The sequence below is a fragment of the Poecile atricapillus genome, chromosome 1 (assembly GCF_030490865.1).
Source record: "Poecile atricapillus isolate bPoeAtr1 chromosome 1, bPoeAtr1.hap1, whole genome shotgun sequence".
NCBI lineage: Eukaryota > Metazoa > Chordata > Aves > Passeriformes > Paridae > Poecile > Poecile atricapillus.
Genome location: NC_081249.1, coordinates 179,251,393 through 179,270,937, shown reverse-complemented (window position 1 = coordinate 179,270,937; position 19,545 = coordinate 179,251,393). Strand labels below are relative to the sequence as shown.

Sequence of the window (19,545 nt, the reverse complement as noted above, 5' to 3'; positions counted from 1 at the left end):
CAACTTGTGCCAGGGTTTTCCCACCCTCACAGGGAAGAATTCCTTCTTCAGGTGGCTTCCACAGCCCCTCCCTCCCATTGACCGAGTTCCGTCCGTTCTCTGCCGCTGTCTCTGGACAAGGACAGTGAGGGATGTGCACCAAGGGGGGGGATGAGATGGGAAGTGAAGCACAGAGGCGCTCTGGAAGCTCTGCCCTTCTCTCGTAAAAGTCCTTTATTAGAACGGCAAACGTGACACTCGTGGTCAGTACAGCGGCTGTGTGCAGCTACCATCGCGCAACACGGGGCGGGGAACGACGTCTTACAATCACTGGGACTCTAAGAAGCACCATGAACACCCTAAAGAACGGGGGATGACGGCTGAGAGAGGAGCCCCGGGTGAGCCGGCCACGGGGGCTCCTCAGGAACACCAAGGAGCCGCCCGGCGTTGTCCCGCAACGCGGCTCTCCGGCAGCTGGGAGCGACTCCTTGGTGGGAGTCAACGAGAGATAGCACCCATCCAATAAATTAGGAAAACTTAACGCTAGAGCAACGAGGGAATGAACGGGACTGTCCTGGAGGAGGGCAGGCTGGGAGGGAATGGGTTATTTACACTTGTTTTTCTGCTGGGCCGGCGCTCCCGTCATCGTGTCCCAGCCGGAGCGGGGAATGAGTGCCCGGCCCGGCTCCGCGGGGACACGAGCGTGCAGGCGCTCTCGGCTCGGCCACGGGGCTGGCACCGCTCCTCTCCCACCTCTGAATTACCAGAAAGTCAAGCAGGGGATGGAGGGGATGGATATTCCTGAGTGCGTGGCGGGGCTGTGGTCCAGCTCTCCTTCCTCCCCATCCCATCCCCACCCCCGGGCTCTGTGTCAGACCCTCACTGCAGAACCAATTCTCCGGTGATTGGAAGGACACTATCAGTTGAATTTAAGGCTAGGCTTTATATGGCAACTATAAAAAAATAAACGCTAATCTCCGAAGAGCCGGGCGAGGCTCTGCGGTCTATGGCTGTGGCGCGTGTGCTGGCACCGAGGCGTGGGGGGGTCCCTGGAGAGCCCCCCGTGGGCACTGGGCACCCGACCAAGGGCCTGCCAGCACCTGGGGACAGGACAGGCCACCCCCTGCCCCGCAGAGACGCCCCAGGGGCAGGCAGGACAGAGAGGGGTGTTTTGGTAAGGACATGGAGACTGACTGGTAATCCAGGACCCACCTCTACACGTGACCGAGGGTGCTCTGCAAGAAAGGCCACAGGGGAAAGAAAGAATCCTGCAAAGTAACCGGGCTGGCGTGGGCAGAAGCGTTCCCGTGGTGGGGTCCCTCCGGCTGGCCCCACGGGAGGGGAAAGCGAGACGGAACTGCCCCCTCCCCCCCAAAAAACCCCAACTCAAATCAGGAAAACCAAACCTAAAAGCGGACACAGGAGAACAGCTCAGGCTACCTAGGTACTTCATCAGCCAAAGAGAGCTAAAGAGCGAAGCGCACACACACGGGACAGCGCGGAGGCCGGAGAGCGGAGGCGGCCGAAAGCCAGGATCTTCCTTCCCGATTTGCGTCCCCGTCTCCGGCCAGAGGCCGAGCAGGGACCTGGTGGCCGAGCAGGGACCTGGCAGCCGGGCAGGGACACCTTGTCCTGCAGGAGGGAACGGGCTGGCTCCTCTCACCATGCCGAGAAGAGGCAGCCGGCTCCGGGAGCATCCTCAGGGCATGGCCGAGCGCGAAGCGTAGAACTCGGGCACGGGCAGCCCGGTGTGCAGCGTCACCTGCAAGGAGAGACACGGCTCTCAGCTGGGTCCCAGCGTGCCTGCCAGGACAGCTGGTGGCATGGCAGCTGGCACACTGTCCCCAGAGAGGGCAGGAGCAGCACAGGGGACAGGCAGGATGTGACTGGAGATGCAGGTGTCCCCAGAGCTGTGGCAGTGGCTCCATCTGGCTTGTTCCTCACTTTTCTGTGCTGCTGGAGTGAACTGGGACCGCTGGTACCGAGCCCAAAACATTCCCAGCTGGCTGTGTACAAATCTGGCTGCCAGAGAGGAGGGGCACGGCAGGAGCTGGGTGTTTGTGCAGGTGAGATGGACAGGAGGGGATTGAGGGGGCCTGAAGGACAGTGAAGACATTCCAGGAGATCCTGAGCTGAGTGGGGACAGGGACAGAGAGGGGACAGGGACAGTGGAGAGGGTGTGGCTGATTGCTGGTGGGAGGAAGGAGCTTTGTGGTGGGGAAGCTGAGCAGCATCGGGATGCTGGGACAGGGCCATGCTCGCACAGGCACTGGTGAAATTCAATTCCCTCCACAAATGCTTTAATCTGGGAGGAAAGCACAATTCCTCCTTTTATTGCAGCAGCAGCATTTCCCCCTTCAGATAAAGATTTAAAGAAAACTGTCTAAAATACAGTGATTTCCCTCCTAATTAGAGTTGTTTTCAATTAGGCATATACCTCTGAAGAAGCATAATAAATGGCTTGGCTTAATTAGCAGCCTTTTATCAGCATCCCACGGGATTTCTGTGTTGTCAGGGGATTTAGGCTCTGCCTTGCCCAGGGAACTCACAAAGCCAAGGGGCTCCAGAAATCCCTTATGGCTGTGGAGAGGGCTGAGGTAGGAATTAACCCCAGTACACAGCAGGATGTTTTTACCACACCAAATTAATACAGCACCTCTAAACGCGGCATAGACAACTTGGGCTTCGTTAGCGTTTCCTAATTAAACATTTCTCAGCTCTTCTCCAAGCCAGGCAGACTCCCCTGCCAGTGAGACCCGTGGGATGGGACACCTTGGCAAGGATGCTCCCAAAGTTTGGGATGGTCCCAACACACCTCGGTCCCAGTGCTGCTGGAAAATTGTCACTGCCTTGGTGACAGCCCAGTGAGCCCTGGATCCTGATGGACACAGCAGAGCATGTCCTAATCCATGGATCCCTAATTTTGGTGCCTCTGCCCTAGCACAGAGGTGATCATAAAATCCTAGAATGGTTTGGAAGGGACCTCAGAGACAATCTCATTCCACCCCTCCATAGGCAGGGACACCTTCCACTATCCCAGGTTGTTCCAAGCCCTGTCCAACCTGGCCTTGAACACTTGCAGGGATCCAGGGGCAGCCACAGCTGCTCTGGGCACCCTGTGCCAGGGCCTGCCCACCCTCACAGGGAACAATTCCTTCCCAATATCCCATTCCCCCTTATCCTTTCGCTCCAGGCTCTGTTCCAAAGTCCCTCTCCAGGTTTGACACCCGCTGTAGAAGACCCTGCCAAAATGCTCGACACCCTGAGATGATCCATTAGGTGCAACGTGTCCTTGGATGTGCCTGGGCACTTGTGCAGGGCTGGAGGTGCAGGCAGTGGTGGGAGGGATGTGCCAAAGCCAGGCTGTGGAGGATTCCCTGGCACAGAGGACAGCAGGGATGTGGTCAGTGAGAAGAGAAATGAAAGATGGAAATACCGGATTGGCTCAGGGTGTCACCGCTTGGGGATGTTCAGGAGAGCTTGGGAGAGAGGGAGAGAAGAAGAGGGGTTTGAAATGTCCCAGAGGAAAACAGGCTTTGGAAAATGCTCTTCTCCCTGGTGATGCTCCTCCCATCCAGGACCTGGGAGTGCTGTAGGAGCCAGTGAGGCTCTTGTGTGGGAGCATCACAAAACACAGTTATCAAACCCCATCCCAGGGAGGGCTCCAGCAGCCCTGAGGGAAGAACCTGGAGCGAGGAGCTCCCTCCAGGGAGGCCTGTCCTGATTCTGGAGACTCACAGGTGCTTTAGGGTGCAAGTTTAGCTCCTTCCACGCCACCCTTGCTGCACAAGAACCCTCCTGCTCCTGCTTCTGAGCAGCAGCTACTGCAGTGACAGCAAGGTCACCCCTTCCCACTGCTGGGAATGTCACACCCTGCTCCAGAGAGCCCGACCAAACCCGTACCTGCACGTTCCTGTTGAGGCTGACGGCGGGGAAGAAGAGGCCCTCCAGGTTCTCAAAGGCCACAGGTCCTTGCTGGTCCTCGTTGATGGAGAAGGTCAGAGTCCTCCTGGTCAAATCCAGCAGCACTCCCACCGTGGCGCCTTTTGTGATCCCACCCTCGGTTCTGTGGGAGAGAGCAGTGCCTCAGTGTCCCCTGTGCTCCTGGCTCAGGCCATGAACTCAAGGACTGATGATGGTGAACACCACAGCTCAGCCAGGAGCCAGGCCACGACCTGCAGCCATCCCAGCCATGCTCATCCTCATTCCCTGGGAACCTCCTCCTCTACCCTCCCATGGAGCTGCTCTCCTCTTTGCCAGGATGTCCCCAAGGGAAAAGCCACCCTGAGAGCAGCCACAGCCACACAACCACGAGGGAAAGCACATGGAACTGTGGAGCAAAGCCACAGCACCCACACCAAAACCCGCTGATCCATCAGGGAATGGCCCTTGGGTCTGCAGGAAGGTGAGCCCAGGCTCTCCCCAAGAGAAGTCCCCAGTCCCAGATGGAACACGAGCTGTAGCTGGGGCAGGGATTGAGGCAAACACTGCTGCAGGATTTGGCTGGGACTGGGAAGAGTCAGCATGGAAAGAGTGGTGGCAAGCAGGGAAGGAATGCTGGAACAAGGCAGCACCAAGCAGGCAGAGCCTGATCCCCACTCAGGGAAGGGCACATCCTCCAACAGAGGAGACCAAGATTGATGTCACCCTCCCTGTGACATCATCCTGACACTTGCAGGTGCCACTGTCAAAGCCACAGGCTCTTCCTTTGTTGGAGTCTGAGACACAGAGTGTGTGCCCTTGGCTCTGAAATCCAGGAGAACACTGAATTTCATACAACATGAAATTTATGGGCGTGTTTTCATGGTGATACATGAAAACAACTGTTAAAGTTAGATAGAAAAGCTGAAAGTGTGAGTGTGTAAATTAGAGAGTTTCTTAAGTCACTGGGTGGAAAAGTTAAAGCTTAGAGTTTAAACTAAACTCTAGTTTAGTTTAGAGAGCAGAAGACAAGATGGAAGACTTAGAATGTTGTTTCTTTTCCTTCCTTCTTCTTCATTTCCATTTTCTGGAGGGTTTTGGGTAGTAGGAGGTGATTGGACAGAAAATGTCACAGTGCAGCACACAGGTGATGGGTCATTGGGTCATTAAGAAAAATAATCTACATGTCTATTGTTAATTGGGTAAAAATAAACATAAATATAAAAAGGCTGCACAGTTTGGGGCCATTTTGTGCCATCAGAACCCAAAGTGTGCCAGGCTGCAGTGAATTAAATTTGTGCAGAAAGTCTGGAGAGACCTGCCAAGTTCTGTGCTAAAATCCTGATAAACACGAGAAACAAGATCCTGACGAGCTTTGGAGTTTCTGTCCTGACCCAGAGATCTGAGATAAACAGAGGGAGGATCCCAAAGGAGCTCAGCCCAGAGGGGACTGAAAAACCCAGGAGTGAGAAGAAATACAGAATCAGAATCAGAAAAACAGATTAAAAAGTGACATTCCTCGGGCTGTGGTGTCCGGAGGGGGAGCCCCTATCCCAACACCTACCTGTTGGTGTGGGAGTTGTTGTGCATGAACCAGCTGCGGTTGTTGTCCACGTACATGGCCCAGGCCTTGTCATCCTTGCCCAGCATGGCATCCTTGAGGACGTCGATGCGAGCCACGCCGAAGGCCGGGTCGGGGTGGTTGTCGTAGCGGTCGATGGACAGCTCCCAGTAGTGCAGCCCTTTGGAAAAGCCCGTTTTCCCCAGCACCACCCTGTCATCGTAGCTGTTGCAGGTGACAGTCAGGTTGTCGTTGGAAAAGATGATGTCGGCATGGGCAGAGGCGGGGTCGAAAGAGAACCAAGCGACTGGAACACACAAACAAGGCGGGGTTAGCGCGGTGGGGACGCGCCGGAGCCGCGCGGAGCCACACGGACACGGCATGCTGCATGCAGGACACGGAGCTTCCACCAGAGAGGGACAACTTCCACCAGAGAGGGACAACTTCCACCAGAGAGGGACAATTTCCATCAGAGAGGGACAACTTCCACCAGAGAGGGACAATTTCCACCAGAGAGGGACAACTTCCACCAGAGAGGGACAATTTCCACCAGAGAGGGACAATTTCCATCAGAGAGGGACAACTTCCACCAGAGAGGGACAACTTCCACCACCGAGGGATGCTCTGAGCTCCGGTGGCTGCAGCTGCCAGCGTGCCTGAGGTTTTACAGCCAGGACTTGGAGGAGTTTGGCTCCTGCTGCTCCATGGCTCCCAGTGTCTCGGCTTGTGAGCCTGCAGGATCCTCAAAGCCTCCTAAAATTTGGTGCTGGCAGGAGATGTGATCCTCAGCAGGTCTCCAAGCTTTAATAGAATTATGGAATCATGGAGTGGTTGGGGTTGGAAGGGATCTTAAAGCCCATCTCCAACCCCTGCCATGGGCAGGGACACCTTCCACTATCCCAGGTTGTTCCAAGCCCTGTCCAGCCTGGCCTGGAACGTAACTTACTCTCAGGACCAAGTGTTGTTTAATTTTCAGACTCAGGTCAGTGTGGGAAGGGGACTGAGGATCAGCAGATAAACTCTGTGTGTGTATTTAAGGGCTGTTTTTGGGAACCAAAAGCACACACAAACATCTTCATTTACTGAGATGTCACATCACACCAAGAAACCTCCCTGCCAAGCAACGAGCCACACCTAAGCCAAGAACTCATGGGAAGGCTGGAAAATGCCCCAAAACCTCCACGATTCCGTAGGGCTGCTGGTTTAAATGCACAGGACTCGGTTACTGCAACTCTGACAGACACAGCGTCACGTCCTCGACAAGACACAGGGACGGGGATTCATTCACAAGCCACCAGCCCGGTTCCCCAGGTGGTTTCCTCCAGCTGAAAACCGTGAACTGACACATCCACAAAACACTCTGACGGCTTGAAAAATAAAAACACTCGGGTGAGACTGATTCACTGGTTTATTGGAACGTTTCACAAGACAGCTCCCATGCACGCGGCCGCCCCGCGCTCCCCGCGCCGCGCCCGGGGGGTGCCGTACCTGCCACCATTTTTTTAATGTCAACTGTGGTCATTCCCAGGGAAAGGCATGCGGGAGAGAAAACAGCACGTCAGGTTGGGAAGGGAAAAGAAGGAGAAACCATTCCTGCTTGTCTGTGATTCCAGCCAGAGCACGGAGCTGTCGGCATTTGGAGAGGCGCGATGATGGGCTGGGGGTGCGGGGTGAGGAGGGAATCCCACAGCGCTGCAGGCTCCTTCTCCCAGGGCAACGAGCAGGATTGGCCCTGCAGACAGTCTGAAGAGGACAGGCAAGCAGCAGCCACCTTGCTTTAATTAGCTGCAGAGAGGGTAATTGCATCCACAGAATCAGTGCCTTAATGAGCAGGGATATGGACTGAGAATCATGGAATGGTTTGGGTTGGAAGGGACCTTAAAGATCATCCAGTTCCACCCACTGCCATGGGCAGGGACACCTTCCACTGTCCCAGGCTGTTCCAACCTGGCCTGGGACACTCCCGGGGATCCAGGGGCAGCCACAGCTTCTCTGGGCACCCTCTGCCAGGGTCTCCCCACCCTCACAGCCAGGAATTCCTTCCTAAAATCCAACCTAACCCTGCCCTCTTTCAGTTGAAAAGAGGAGGAGAGCAGAAGGATCAGTTTTTAATTACAGGGCCACTTCCAGAGCACTGACCTCAGGCTTCTCTTTAAAACCATGTGGGGGAAACCAAAATGCTTTTACATCATCCAGCAATCATAACTTCTCCAAATGTGCCTCCTGCCCAGGGAGTCCCCATCCCTGGAGGGATTTAAAAGCCGTGTGGATGTGGCACTTGGGGACACAGCTCAGTGGTGGCCTTGGCAGTGCTGGGGAATGGTTGGACTCCCATGATCTTAAGAGGGCTTTTCCCACTTCAACAATTCCATGATTCTGTCACATCTGGGAGCGCTCTGCAAGCAGGGTACGAGCAAGAAACGCTGCTCAGTCGCCAAAGAAAAGATAAAAAAGCAAAAAAAAAAAAAACCCAATGAAGCAACACGCAGTAGGTGCCAGTTAATTGTAATTAAGATACTTGCCTAATTGGGAGTAAGGCGATCCTTGCGTGTCAAAATTGCATCCTATAAAGAGATACTACATTTCACACATCACAGCTAAGGAACAACAACCTCCTGACAAACACTCCTGAGCATTTCATTGGTAATTAAGCATCCAGCAGCCACGGGAGGCCTGATTCATTAAAAGCCAGAGGGCACGGAGCGGGGTGGCAAACACAGCCTGGGAGTTTGGAGTGTGGGCTGTATAAAGTCTGACTGCTCAGGATGCCAAATTATTCTGCTTTTTTCCAGAAAAGAGGCAGGAAATTTTAGCCTTGGTGGAGTATCTTGGCTGCTTGGTAAAGATTCTCTAAACTGACTGAGAAACCACTCCTTGAAGGACAGGGATTGAGGAAAAGGCAGCTCCTGCTGGGTGTGAGTGCAGCTGGAAAGGGGATCCCTGGGGGCTGACACTGCCTCAGACCCCTGCTAGCACCAAAGGGCTGCAGCTTCATCAGCTGCATGGGTAGGATGTGTTGGGGTGCCCTTCATGCTCCTGGGCCTGACTGCTGGCTGCAAACACCTCATGGGAGCCAGGGACTGATCCAGGAGCTTGTGCTGTTCCAGGAGCTTGTTCTGATCCAGGGGCCTGTCCTGAACCAGGGGCTTGTGCTGTTCCAGGAGCCTGTCCTGATCCAGGGGCCTGTCCTGACCTAGGAGCTTGTTCTGATCCAGGGGCCTGTCCTGATCCAGGAGCTTGTCCTGATCCAGGAGCTTGTCCTGATCCAGGGGCTTGTCCTGATCCAGGGGCTTGTCCTGAACCAGGGGCCTGTCCTGATCCAGGGGCTTGTCCTGATCCAGGAGCTTGTCCTGATCCAGGGGCCTGTCCTGACCTAGGAGCTTGTTCTGATCCAGGAGCTTGTCCTGATCCAGGAGCTTGTCCTGATCCAGGAGCCTCTCCTGACCCAGGAGCCTGTCCTGATCCATGAGTCTGTCCTGACCTAGGAGCTTGTTCTGATCCAGGAGCTTGTCCTGACCTAGGGGCTTGTCCTGACCTAGGGGCTTGTTCTCATCCAGGAGCCTGTCCTGATCCAGGATCTTGTCCTAATTCATGAGCCTGTCCTGACCTAGGGGCTTGTTCTCATCCAGGAGCTTCTCCTGATCCATGAGTCTGTCCTGATCCAGGAGCCTGTCCTGATCCATGAGTCTGTCCTGATTCAGGAGCCTGTTCTCATCCAGGATCTTGTCTTGATCCAGGGGCTTGTCCTGACCCAGGGGCTTGTCCGGTTCCAGGCACTGTGTGGAACAGCACACACAAAGGGTGCTGGATTTTAGGGTCACCTCAGTGCCTGTTTTTCCCCCTCATGCCCTGGGTGTTGGTGGGACAGCCCTGGCTGTGCCTGTGCTCTGTGCTGTGCCAAGAGGCTCCTCCCGAGGCTGCTTTAATGAATCCTGCCCCGTGTCCCGACTCTGACACCGCTTTTCCAGGTCTCCGCGCATCGCTGTGCTCCAAGCTCTCCTGAGGGACACACAGACCCTGTTTTTGGTGCTCAGGACCCCGTTTTTCCCTGTCCCCCCACCCCAGAGTGGGGCTGCAGAAGGTCCACACGCGGGTATCGCTCACGGCCAGCGCGGAAGGGTCCCGGAACACCGGACACAAAGGAAGGAACGTCCGTAACAAAACAGCGTTGGAAGCCATCAGCTCACAGCAGCACGATGAGAAATCAAACATAAAAAGCACAAAGAAAAGGAAGTTTGCAGGGTTCCCCACCCCCCCAACCCCTGGTTATTCTGGCAAGGGTCATGCTGCAGCATTCCTCATTCCGTGTTATGGGATGGAAGTCAAACAATCGGGGGCCCCCATTCTTCCAGGGCTTACACCGGAGAAAGCCGGGAATTAACGCCTTTGGAGCGATGTAAATCCAGAGAGGTGGAAGAATCAGGGCCCAGGATCTTTAGCAACAGAAGATGTGCAAAGAGTGGTTAGAAAACGGCTCTGAGAGACCTCTGTGGCTCCTCGCTGGCTGCCCAAATCCATCCCTCGCTCTGACCTGCCTACATCCCAGCACAGCCCGTCATTCCGGGCACGGATCCGAACCCAGCGCTCGTCTGGGGCTGCCAGGCCAGCGAGGCATCACGGCACTGCTGTCCTCTGCTCTGCAGGAAACAAAGCTTTGGGATGATCACAGCTGGCTTTGGAAAAGCTGAGCCCAGCGCTCAAAGCTGAGCGGAAGAGAGCCAGCGTCTCCAGGCCCTAAGTTGGGCTGTGAGCTGGGATCGCAGAATCCCAAACTGGTTTGGGTTGGAGGGGACACAAATCACCTCACTGCCGTGGGCAGGGACACCTTCCACTATCCCAGGCTGCTCCAAGCCCTGTCCAACCTGGCCTGGGACACTTGCAGGGATGGGGAATTCAGTTTTTCTCTGGGAAAAAGCCAGACCTTGCCCGCTTCTTTCTTACCGGGGGTCAGATTTAATCAACCAAACTAATTTCACAGACCAATTCTCCCAGCAGAGGCTGCGTTTCCTGGTTGTATTAGGAAAGGAAAGCATGGGGATATTCCCACAGGTTTCACCCAGGGAAGGTTTTTTTCTGATTACCCCTTGACACGAGCTCAACACAAACTGGGAATGGGGAATCTTCTAGAGGAAAGTGTCCCTGCCCACACCAGGAGGTTGGAAATGGATGAGCTTTAAGCTCCCTTCCAACCCAAACCATTCAGGGATTTATGATCACCAAAGGGTTCAGCCTTGCCAAGAGCAGCACCCAGGTAAGGAATTACTGCTCTGCTCCATCACCCCACACCTCAAACTGGCACATCCCAGCAGAACCACGGCACTGACCCACAGAAAGAATTCCCGCTGCCATCCGCATGTCATGGGAAAAACAAACACAACGGAACAGAACGAACAGATAGTTTGGAGATGCCCAGAAGCACAGACCAAGAGGCAACGCCAGAGGTGCTCAGCTCACCGGCTGAATTCAGGGACTGTAAGGAAGAATGCAAGCTCAGCTGGTGGGCCGAAGATCTTAGCTCAAAGTAGGATCTCCCCGAGAAGCTGGGTTGTAGATTAAGGGTGGAGGAGAAAGGACTCATTCTACGAAGCTGCGATCTTTCCAAAGGCACTGGAAAAGGGAGGGTCTGTTCTTCTGACTGCGTGTCTAAACGTAAGATCAACGCAAACTACAGATCAGAAATGGGGTCTCTGCTGGGCGCCGTCGCTCCCGAGCCGCGGAGCGGAGCACGGACCCTGCTCCGCTGGCAGGGCAGGAATGGCTGGTGCTGGGCAGCCCAGAGAGACCCTGCAGGGCAGCCTGAGCAAGGAAAACACCTTCATCTTCCAAAGTGTCCCCGTGTCAGCGTGACAAATTCAACTGGCTTGTCTGTAAAAGGGGGGGGTCCTGCACCTCTTCACAGGAAGGCACCTAAAAAAATGCACAGGTTACCATGCACACGTCCCACCGTGCTTTAACACATCCCAAACCTTTTTGTGCACAATTAGCAGGGGTGGAAAAACCCAGCTGGTGACATTTTGCAGGGCTGGGCTAAGCTCTATCACCCTAAGAACCACCAAGCACCCACCTTACTCAAGGGCTGTTCGGGAGGTTGTGTTCTTGGAATCCCTTTGTACCTGTCAAAACACATCTGAGCCTTACAGCAAGAATTTAACTGGTGGGATTCAGGAAAATTCATTCAGCAAAATGTCAGAGCAGAGGGAACCTCGTGGGTCATTCTGTTCCCTGCTGCCACAAACAGTCACCTCCTGCAATTTCTTCCCTAGCCTTTTATCCAGGATTGTGTTAACGTGAAAATGTAGAATCCACCATCCACACACTCACACTGTATCCCCCAGCCTTCCCAGCTCTGCTTTGAGTGTGGATTGAGCTGGGAATTGTGGTAAAACAGATAAAAAGGGAATATTTCTCTGCATGGTGGGTTGTAACCTCTGCAACTCGCTGCTGCTGCTGTGGCTGTGGAAGCAAAGGGCGTCAGTGGGGTCAGAGGAGATAAATTATTGCACAACAGTCAATAATCAGAGCTCAAAGTTAGGGAGGAACAGCTTTTCTAACCCCCCCAAGGGTGAGAGGAACCACTACCACGAGTAGCTGTGCCCATGGCTCTCCCTAAGCAGCCTCTCACATCCCTGTGGCTCCTTGCAGACTCTTCCCCCTTGGGTTGTTCGCCCTTTCCAAAAGCTGCTGGTTAAAAAGCCCTGGTTGCTGCTCAGGGTCACTCCATGGATGGTCAGGAATTTAAAGTTGGGTTCCAGATGAGGAGCTGGGATGGAAAGGGAAGGTTCTGGTGCTTGGCTTGGCTGGGGAAGGGAGGTGGAAGTTCTCTGCCTGGAGAAAAGCCTGGGAGGCACCGCCGAGCTCCATTTCTCCATCTCCACCTGGAGTGAGCTGGTCCTTCATCCTGACATCCAGCTTGCTGGGCAGAACATGGAAAGAAGCCAGCAGGAGACTGGCCAGAGGCTGGGAAATCTGCTGGACAAGGGAAAACCAGGAGAGCAGGGGCTGCCCAGCTCGGGGAGTAGGAAAAGGAGGAGGCTGGGAGAGACCCCAGGTCTCCCAGGGGTCAGGACAGCCAAGCAGGGCTGCCACCAGCCAAGCTTTGGGACATGTCTGTGCCCTGGGTCACCTTGGAAACTTTCTCCCACACTCACCTCCCAGCCCACAGCCTCATTCAGGTGCTGGAGAAACAGAGGTGAAGGCAGAGCCTTGGGCTAAGATGTGACAGAACAAGAGACACTCCCAGGGATTGTGCGGAAACAGCCCAAAACCAGCTCAGGAGGGGACACAGTTCAAGGGAAGGATGTCACCTTCAACCCTCGCTGCCCCTTGGCTGTGCTGGTCAAAGGGATCTTCATCCCTGGGAAGCCCCAGCACGTGGGGAGCACAAACCTCCCCACCAGGAACCACCTTGTCCTGCTGGTGGCACCAAGGACCAGCTTTGAAGAGTGACCTGCAACAGCTTCCTTTGGGATGAGCAGCTCTCAGCAGGGGCTGGGAAGGAGTTCCTGCCCTGGACTGCTGCATGTGCTGCCTTCCCATGGCATTTTCCACTGGTGCTGCCCAGCTCCCTGTGGCTGCTTGGCACAGAGTCCCAGACACATCCCCTTCTTCTCATCCTTCTCCTCTTCACACGCTGAGGCTCTGCAAGACCTTTTGCTCTGCTCACAGAAAGCAGAAGAAAAGCTTCAGTTCCCTTCCACAGGCTGCAGATCTCATGGATTCTCTCAGAATTACAAACCAGCTCTTCAATACCAGAATTCCTCACCAGCACTTAGAGCAGGACAGCCACGCTGGCAGAGACACTCCTCACATCCAGCCTCTCCCTTCTTTTGTCCTCTCTTCCCACACAGGCACTTTGCAGGAAGCTGCAGAGCTCAGCTGAAGGGAAAAAGCTAAGCCTACTTCAGACAAAATAGCTCTGAAAAAGGCCTGATGCTGCTGTAAAAGCCAGGAATAAAAGCCTGAGCGAGGGCTGTGATGTGCAAGGCAGCTCCATTCAACAAGTCACTCGGATATCCGGAAGCTTCCACACACTGATGTGATTTATTTCTCTTTGAATCTAAAAGAGCTCAGGCAGCCTCTTAGAGCACAAAATGCTCCAGGCCCATTTGACTTTTTTCTCCCCTGGAATAACAAATGCAAAAGCTCATTCAAGTGAAAAGGCTGAATGAAATCAGCCAAGGAGAGTGGAACTTCTCCCTGGTGGCAAGGAGCAAGGACCAGCCCCAAGCACGGCCCTGCTGCCACCACAAGCAGCTATTTTCTCCCAGATTCCTCCGTATTTTGGAGCTGGGCTTGAGCTTGGCTCAAGGTGAGAACACCTCTGAGAGGAAATCAGAGCTGGGAAGATCACAGTGGGGACACCCTGCAAACTCCTGCCTGGGACAACTTAAAGCCCAACTGGTTTTGATGAGGAAATTGTGTCTGTGAGGCACAAATGAGATGAGAAATCAAAGTTCTGCTGTTTCCTGTTAAGGCTGGGCTGGGAACTGTTGACTTTCAGGCTTTGGGAACAGTCCTGGCCAGCCTGGCATGGGGCTGGATCCAGCCTGTCCCATCCCTGGATCTCCAGAGGAACTTGTGCAGCTTCTTTGCTGCTGGTGCTCAGTTTGCCAGCAGGCACTGCTGTGTCTCTGTGCTGTGCTGTGACCTCCCTGCCTCTCCTGGGAGAAGTTTGTCACAGTTTTGCTGTCTGCTCTACCTCTGAATGAATCCCATTCCTTGCTGCCCTTTCCAAATGGGAATGGTGATGTCCTGCAGGCAGCAAGAGAAACCCTCTGCATAGCCTTGCTCTGCTTTTGTCTTCTAGGTTTTTTTTCCAGCAAAAATCCCATTTTTCTCCTTGCTCAAAGCCCCCAGGGCTGCTCTGTGGCAGGAAAGCTCTCACTTTTCCTTCCACCCCACCAGCAGCCCCACGAGCTGTGTGTGTCCCCTTCTGATCCCAGCTGCCAGCCAGCTGGATGCTGCCGTGAAAAAATCCTCACACGCCTTGGAAAAGAGAGATTTTTGTCTGGGAGCAAGGAAAAGGGATTCCAGCAAGCGTGGAAAGCTCCCAAAGAAGGGTTTTGTGCCTGGCTGTGGGGCTGCAGACGTGCCTGGGGGGGCTGATCCCTTCCTCCACAGCTGCAGCTCCCGACTCCCACCTCGGGGCCAGCCTTGCCACTCTCCACCTGCATGTCAGGAATAAACCAATTTTCCACAATGGATTAAGTGCCTGGTGTGACAAATGTACTTAAAGCCAGGCAGGGAGATTCCCCTGCAGCCTGCAAGGCAGTGTTTAATATTCAGAGTGCAGATGATGCCGTGGGGCTCCTGTGCATCCCTGGCTCTGGCAGGACACCCACACTGCTCCCTGTCCTGCACTGCCAGGCCTGAATCCTGTTCTTATGGCATTGTGCAGCCAAGCACAGCCCCTCAGGAGCAATGCTGGCAGGGTTTTGCTTCAAATGGGACCAGTGAAAACATCTGAGTTTCCCTTTGGTGTCACATAACCCCAGATTTAAACAGCTCTCCCTGTGCTTCCCCAGAGAAAAATCAAGGAAAGGGTGAAATCAAAGGAAAAGGGTGAGAGGGAAATTAAGGGGGGAATTAAAGGGGAAATTAAGGGGGGAATTCTGGCACTGCTGGAGGCTCCTGACACAACTTTCCCCCTGTGGTCAGTGCTGGGGTTGCTCAGGGAGCTGAGCTGGGGTGTCCTGAGCTGCTGCAATTCCTTACCCTCGGAAGTTTGGAGCACCAGGGTCTTGCTGTAGGGGCTGACTCCCGACTTGTTGAAAGCCTTGACGCGGGCGCTGTAGGTGCTGTTGAAGTGCAGCCCATCCACCGTGCACATGGTCTCCTTGCCCACATACACCTCCTGCAAGGCAAAGGGAAATGCCAGGGCTGCACAGGAGCCCCAGGGCATGCACAGGAGCCCCAGGGCATGCACAGGAGCGCCAGGGCATGCACAGGAGCCTCCCTGCTCTGCCCCCTGGGGCTGCAGGACACGGCTGAGGCTGAGCAAAATGGGATCTGTTCCTTGGGCTGCAGCACCGGCAGGAGGAGCAGGGGTTCTGAGATCCCACCTGAGCTCTGCCCCCAGCTCTGGGGCTCCAACATCAGGAGGATGTGGAGCTGCTGGAGAGAGTCCAGAGGAGGCCCTGGGGATGCTCCAAGGGCTGGAGCCCCTCTGCTCTGGAGCCAGGCTGGGAGAGCTGGGAATGCTCCCCTGGAAAAGGCTCCAAGAACATCTCAGAGCCCCTTGCAGGGCCTGAAGGGGCTCCAGGAGAGCTGGAGAGGGACTGGGGACAAGGGATGGAGGGACAGGACACAGGGAATGGTTCCCAGTGCCAGAGGGCAGGGATGGATGGGATTTTGGGAAGGCACTGACCTCGTTCTCCCCAGCCCCCTTCTCTCCAGCTCCCACCTCACCTCTCCTTTGCCTCAACCCTGCTCTGGCTCCTGCCTGCCTGAGCTCCTTGTGGATAAATTCAGAGTGCAATGGGCTGCTCCTGTGCCTGCTCTCAGTGGATGTGAACACGCCAGGATAATTATTGGCGTGTCGGATCGCAGAAAAATCATATTTTAATTGTGTAATTACAGCAATTTAAAAACCCTCAGGCCTTGAACACCTCTGCTTGCTGGCAGCTGGCAAACCATGAGGCTTTCATGGCAATTAGCACACCTTGCATGAAATATCCAGCAACCTAAAAATATGGAGCTTCATGGAATCATGGAATGGTTTGGGTTGGAAGGAACCCTAAAGATCATCCTACTCCAACCCCCTGCCATGGCAGGGACACCTCCCACTGTTCCAGGCTGCTCCAAGCCCTGTCCAACCTGGCCTTGGACACTTCCAGGGATCCAGGGGCAGCCACAGCTTCTCTGGCCAACAAGAGCTTCAAACTTGTTCTTTGATTTTCCAGCTCAGCATTTCCACCACATCAAACCACCCTGTACCCCAAAACCCCACAGCTTATCTGCCCCATCCACTTCCCTAAATTAATTCTGTGCTCAGCTGCTGGCAGGGAATGAGTGGAGGGGAACATCCCCTTCCCACAGGGCTGGCTCCGAGCACCTACCCTGAACTGGCCGCCGTTGCCATCGTCCAGCTCCAGGATGTATCCTTCCACCTGCACCGTGGACAGAGGGGGCTGCTTCCAGGACAGAGTGGCACTGTTGTTGTGGGTGCAGCACTCCTCCAGCTGCAGGATCGGCGGGGCCGGCACTGGGGAGGAGACTAATCACCAATTAGTGCAATTAGCGCAACCCTGGGGGATGCAGGGTGCGTTTACTGCCTCGGTGGGGAGGAGGCAGAAAGGATTCTTCTCCCACCAAATTCCTGCCCCCTGCCAGCCTGGTGAAGCTTTTCTGCTTTATTCCCATTTTCTAATTAATCTTGGAGAATTGTGGCAGCACAATGTGCCTGTTCTGAGCTGCCTGGAGTCCCAAAACTGAGATGTTTCTCCCACAGGCTCAGCAGAACCTGGCTCTGGACTTACCTACAGCCCTGCTTTTCCATTCAATAAATCCAACAAAACTGGGGGGCTGAGCACCCCCTTTGGCTCCCAGGAACTGCACAGGGGACAGAAAGAACTGCCAGGGGTTGAAAAATCAGGGGAGAGTGACAGCCTGACAGCCTGACAGGGACATGTCCCATCTCTCAACAGAGATCCATCCTCATCCTCACTGCCCAAAGTGATAAGAACCAGTGGAAACTGTCATGGAGAACCCAGGCAAGATGGGGAGGAGCCATGGATGCCTGAGGAAAAAGCTGGACTTGCTGGCAGAGGCTCAGCATTCACCCTCTGCGGCTCCTCCACCTCCTGGGCTGGATCCTGCAGGCTGGCAGTGGGTGTGGGATGCCTTGTGCCTACTGCTCACTGCTCTTTATTGAGGCCTCAGGTGTTGCCCTCCCTCCCCTGGTGCTGTGACACAGATTTGGGATCCAAACCCAACCTCCTGCAAGTCTACAAAACCAACAGCTGATTTCCACAGCGAGGGTGAGCTGGGAGGAGGAGGAGGAATTTGATAAGAGGAGGGTGGGCGGCTCAACCAGCAGCAGATTTGCTCTTATTAATTAAAAATAACCCTCTGGGCTAAATTGCAGGAAGGGAGGGCAGGAACACAGGAATGTGAAGCAGCAATCCAGCCCTCCCTGGGTTTGCTACCCAAAAATATTCCTGACATTTCAAATGAACAGCCTGGCTAACGAAGAGCAAGCATGGCCAGCTCCTCCCTGCCACCAGCAGCTGAGGATGCTCCTGGTGGTGACACACACGAGTGTGGCCAACATCCTTCCTGTCCCTGGCCACTGAGACACCCTGCTGTGTTCCTGGGCCAGGAATTCTGGCTGTGATGGGAATGAAGGGCGGTGCCAGAGCTGCTGAAGGTACAGCTCAGCTTCAGTGTCCTCCTGAGCCTCCCCCTGTCACAGCCCCTCTTTGTCAGCCTCCCAGATTCCTCACAGGCTGCAGCAGCCCTTGGTGGGACAGCAGGAGCACAGAGGGAATGGAGAACAGGGATGAAATTAAAGCCAAAATGATGAACTAAACCAACAGTGAGGTGAGGAGAGGGAGGGCAGAGCCCAGGCCAAGTGACCTGGCTGTGTTTGGAGGGACATCTGGTCTGTGACAGATGCTGCTCAGCACTGAACGAGCGTGGGGATGGGAGGAGAGGCTTGGGAAAAGCCTTGTGCTGCTCTCAAAAGAGAGGTCCCAACCTGCAGAGCACTTTTCAGTGCACCAATAACTCTGTCAGAGCACTTTTCAGTGCACCAATAACTTTATCAGAGCACTTTTTAATGCACTAATAACTTTATCAGAGCACTTTTTAATGCACTAATAACTTTATCAGAGCACTTTTTAATGCACTAATAACTTTTTAATGCAGTAGGAGTGCTTTTCCAGGCAAAGCCAAACTCCTGGCACCCTGCTCTGGCACAGGGATGCCAAAACACACAAGAACAGGCAAAACTTTGGGTCTGGGGTGCCCAATCTTGCTGGGAGATGAGAAACTCTTCTTTTCTGCTCTTTCCCTGGGATGAGCTGCATGGAAACTCCCAGCAGGAGCAGAGCTGAGCTCTGGGAAGGCACTGGAAAGATCTTTACCTTTCATCTGGACGAAGTCGAGCTGGTGGATGGACTGCAGCAGAGGGGCGTTGTCGAGGTTCAGGTCGAAGTCCGTGGTCATGCGTGGGGTGAGCGTCCCCTTGCCCCACTGCTCCTCGGTCAGGTGCACCCTCCTGATGAGAGCATCTGAGATCTGCAGGGGAGGAGAAGCCTCAGCTGCCGTGGGATGTGTCCCAGGCCTCGTCCCCACCCTGCTGTCCCCGGCTCTGGGATGTCACCCGTGGTTTGCAGCATCGCTCTTCGCTGCAGGCTGGGCTGGAGAAGGGAACCCTGGAGCGTTGGGTGCAGGGTTTAGAGCCAAAGGGAGCCCAGGAATGAGGGCTGGGATGCAGCTCCCAAGGGCTGTCTGTTGGGTCTCTCAGTGGAGAGCCACAAGCACCTTGTGATCCCTGCTGCAACCCTCTCCTCCTGCCCTGCTGTCAACGTGCAGCTGATCAGAGGCAGATCCTGGATTTTATCCTCCCTGGAGCAGCCCCCAGCCCTGCTGCATCCCCCAGGCTCCACACCCACCTGCAGGAAGCCGCTGGGGTCGTTCTCCTTGATGACCTCCAGGCAATATTCCATCAGCCCCGTGGTCTGGCGCAGCTTCACCGTGCAGTGCGAGATCTGGTCCCGCACCACCTGCGGGGGACAAGGACAGCAGGGTCACAGGGACTCCAGGGAACAGGGACAGGCAGAACCAGCACCACACACCAGAATCCAGATCTTTCCAAACCTGGTGAATGGCAACACAGAATCCCAGGAGGTTTTTTTGGGTTTTTCCAACCCAGATCCCTAATCCAACCCTAATTTCGTTCCTGCCATGGCAGGGACACCTTTCACTATCTCAGGTTGCTCCAATCCCCATCCAACCTGGCCTTGGATTCTTCCAGGGATGGGGAGTCCACAACCTCTCTGAGCAAGCTTTGTTTAGCCCAAAATCATTAACACACTTAACACATTAACACATTAATTGAGTAATTACTCAAAGCAGGAGGG

General features: G+C 54.7%; 1 protein-coding gene across 3 annotated transcripts in view; it reads right to left on the bottom strand.

Annotated features, from left to right (window-relative positions):
• Positions 1-195: 195 nt before the first annotated feature.
• TRIM9 (tripartite motif containing 9) overlaps positions 196-19,545 on the bottom strand; it is a 58,012-nt gene continuing 38,662 nt past the window's right edge. The window contains exons 4-12 of one of the 3 annotated variants that reach the window (XM_058829548.1): positions 19,078-19,188; positions 18,547-18,700; positions 16,519-16,676; positions 15,176-15,314; positions 7,984-8,025; positions 6,950-6,973; positions 5,465-5,768; positions 3,883-4,045; positions 196-1,741 (exon numbers count right to left, since the gene is read on the bottom strand). In XM_058829548.1, coding sequence (XP_058685531.1) covers positions 1,679-1,741; positions 3,883-4,045; positions 5,465-5,768; positions 6,950-6,973; positions 7,984-8,025; positions 15,176-15,314; positions 16,519-16,676; positions 18,547-18,700; positions 19,078-19,188 — 1,158 coding nt within the window. In that variant the 3' untranslated portion in view covers positions 196-1,678. The remainder of the gene's footprint in view (positions 1,742-3,882; positions 4,046-5,464; positions 5,769-6,949; positions 6,974-7,983; positions 8,026-15,175; positions 15,315-16,518; positions 16,677-18,546; positions 18,701-19,077; positions 19,189-19,545) is intronic. The other 2 variants (XM_058829545.1, XM_058829547.1) reach the window with 2 other exon arrangements.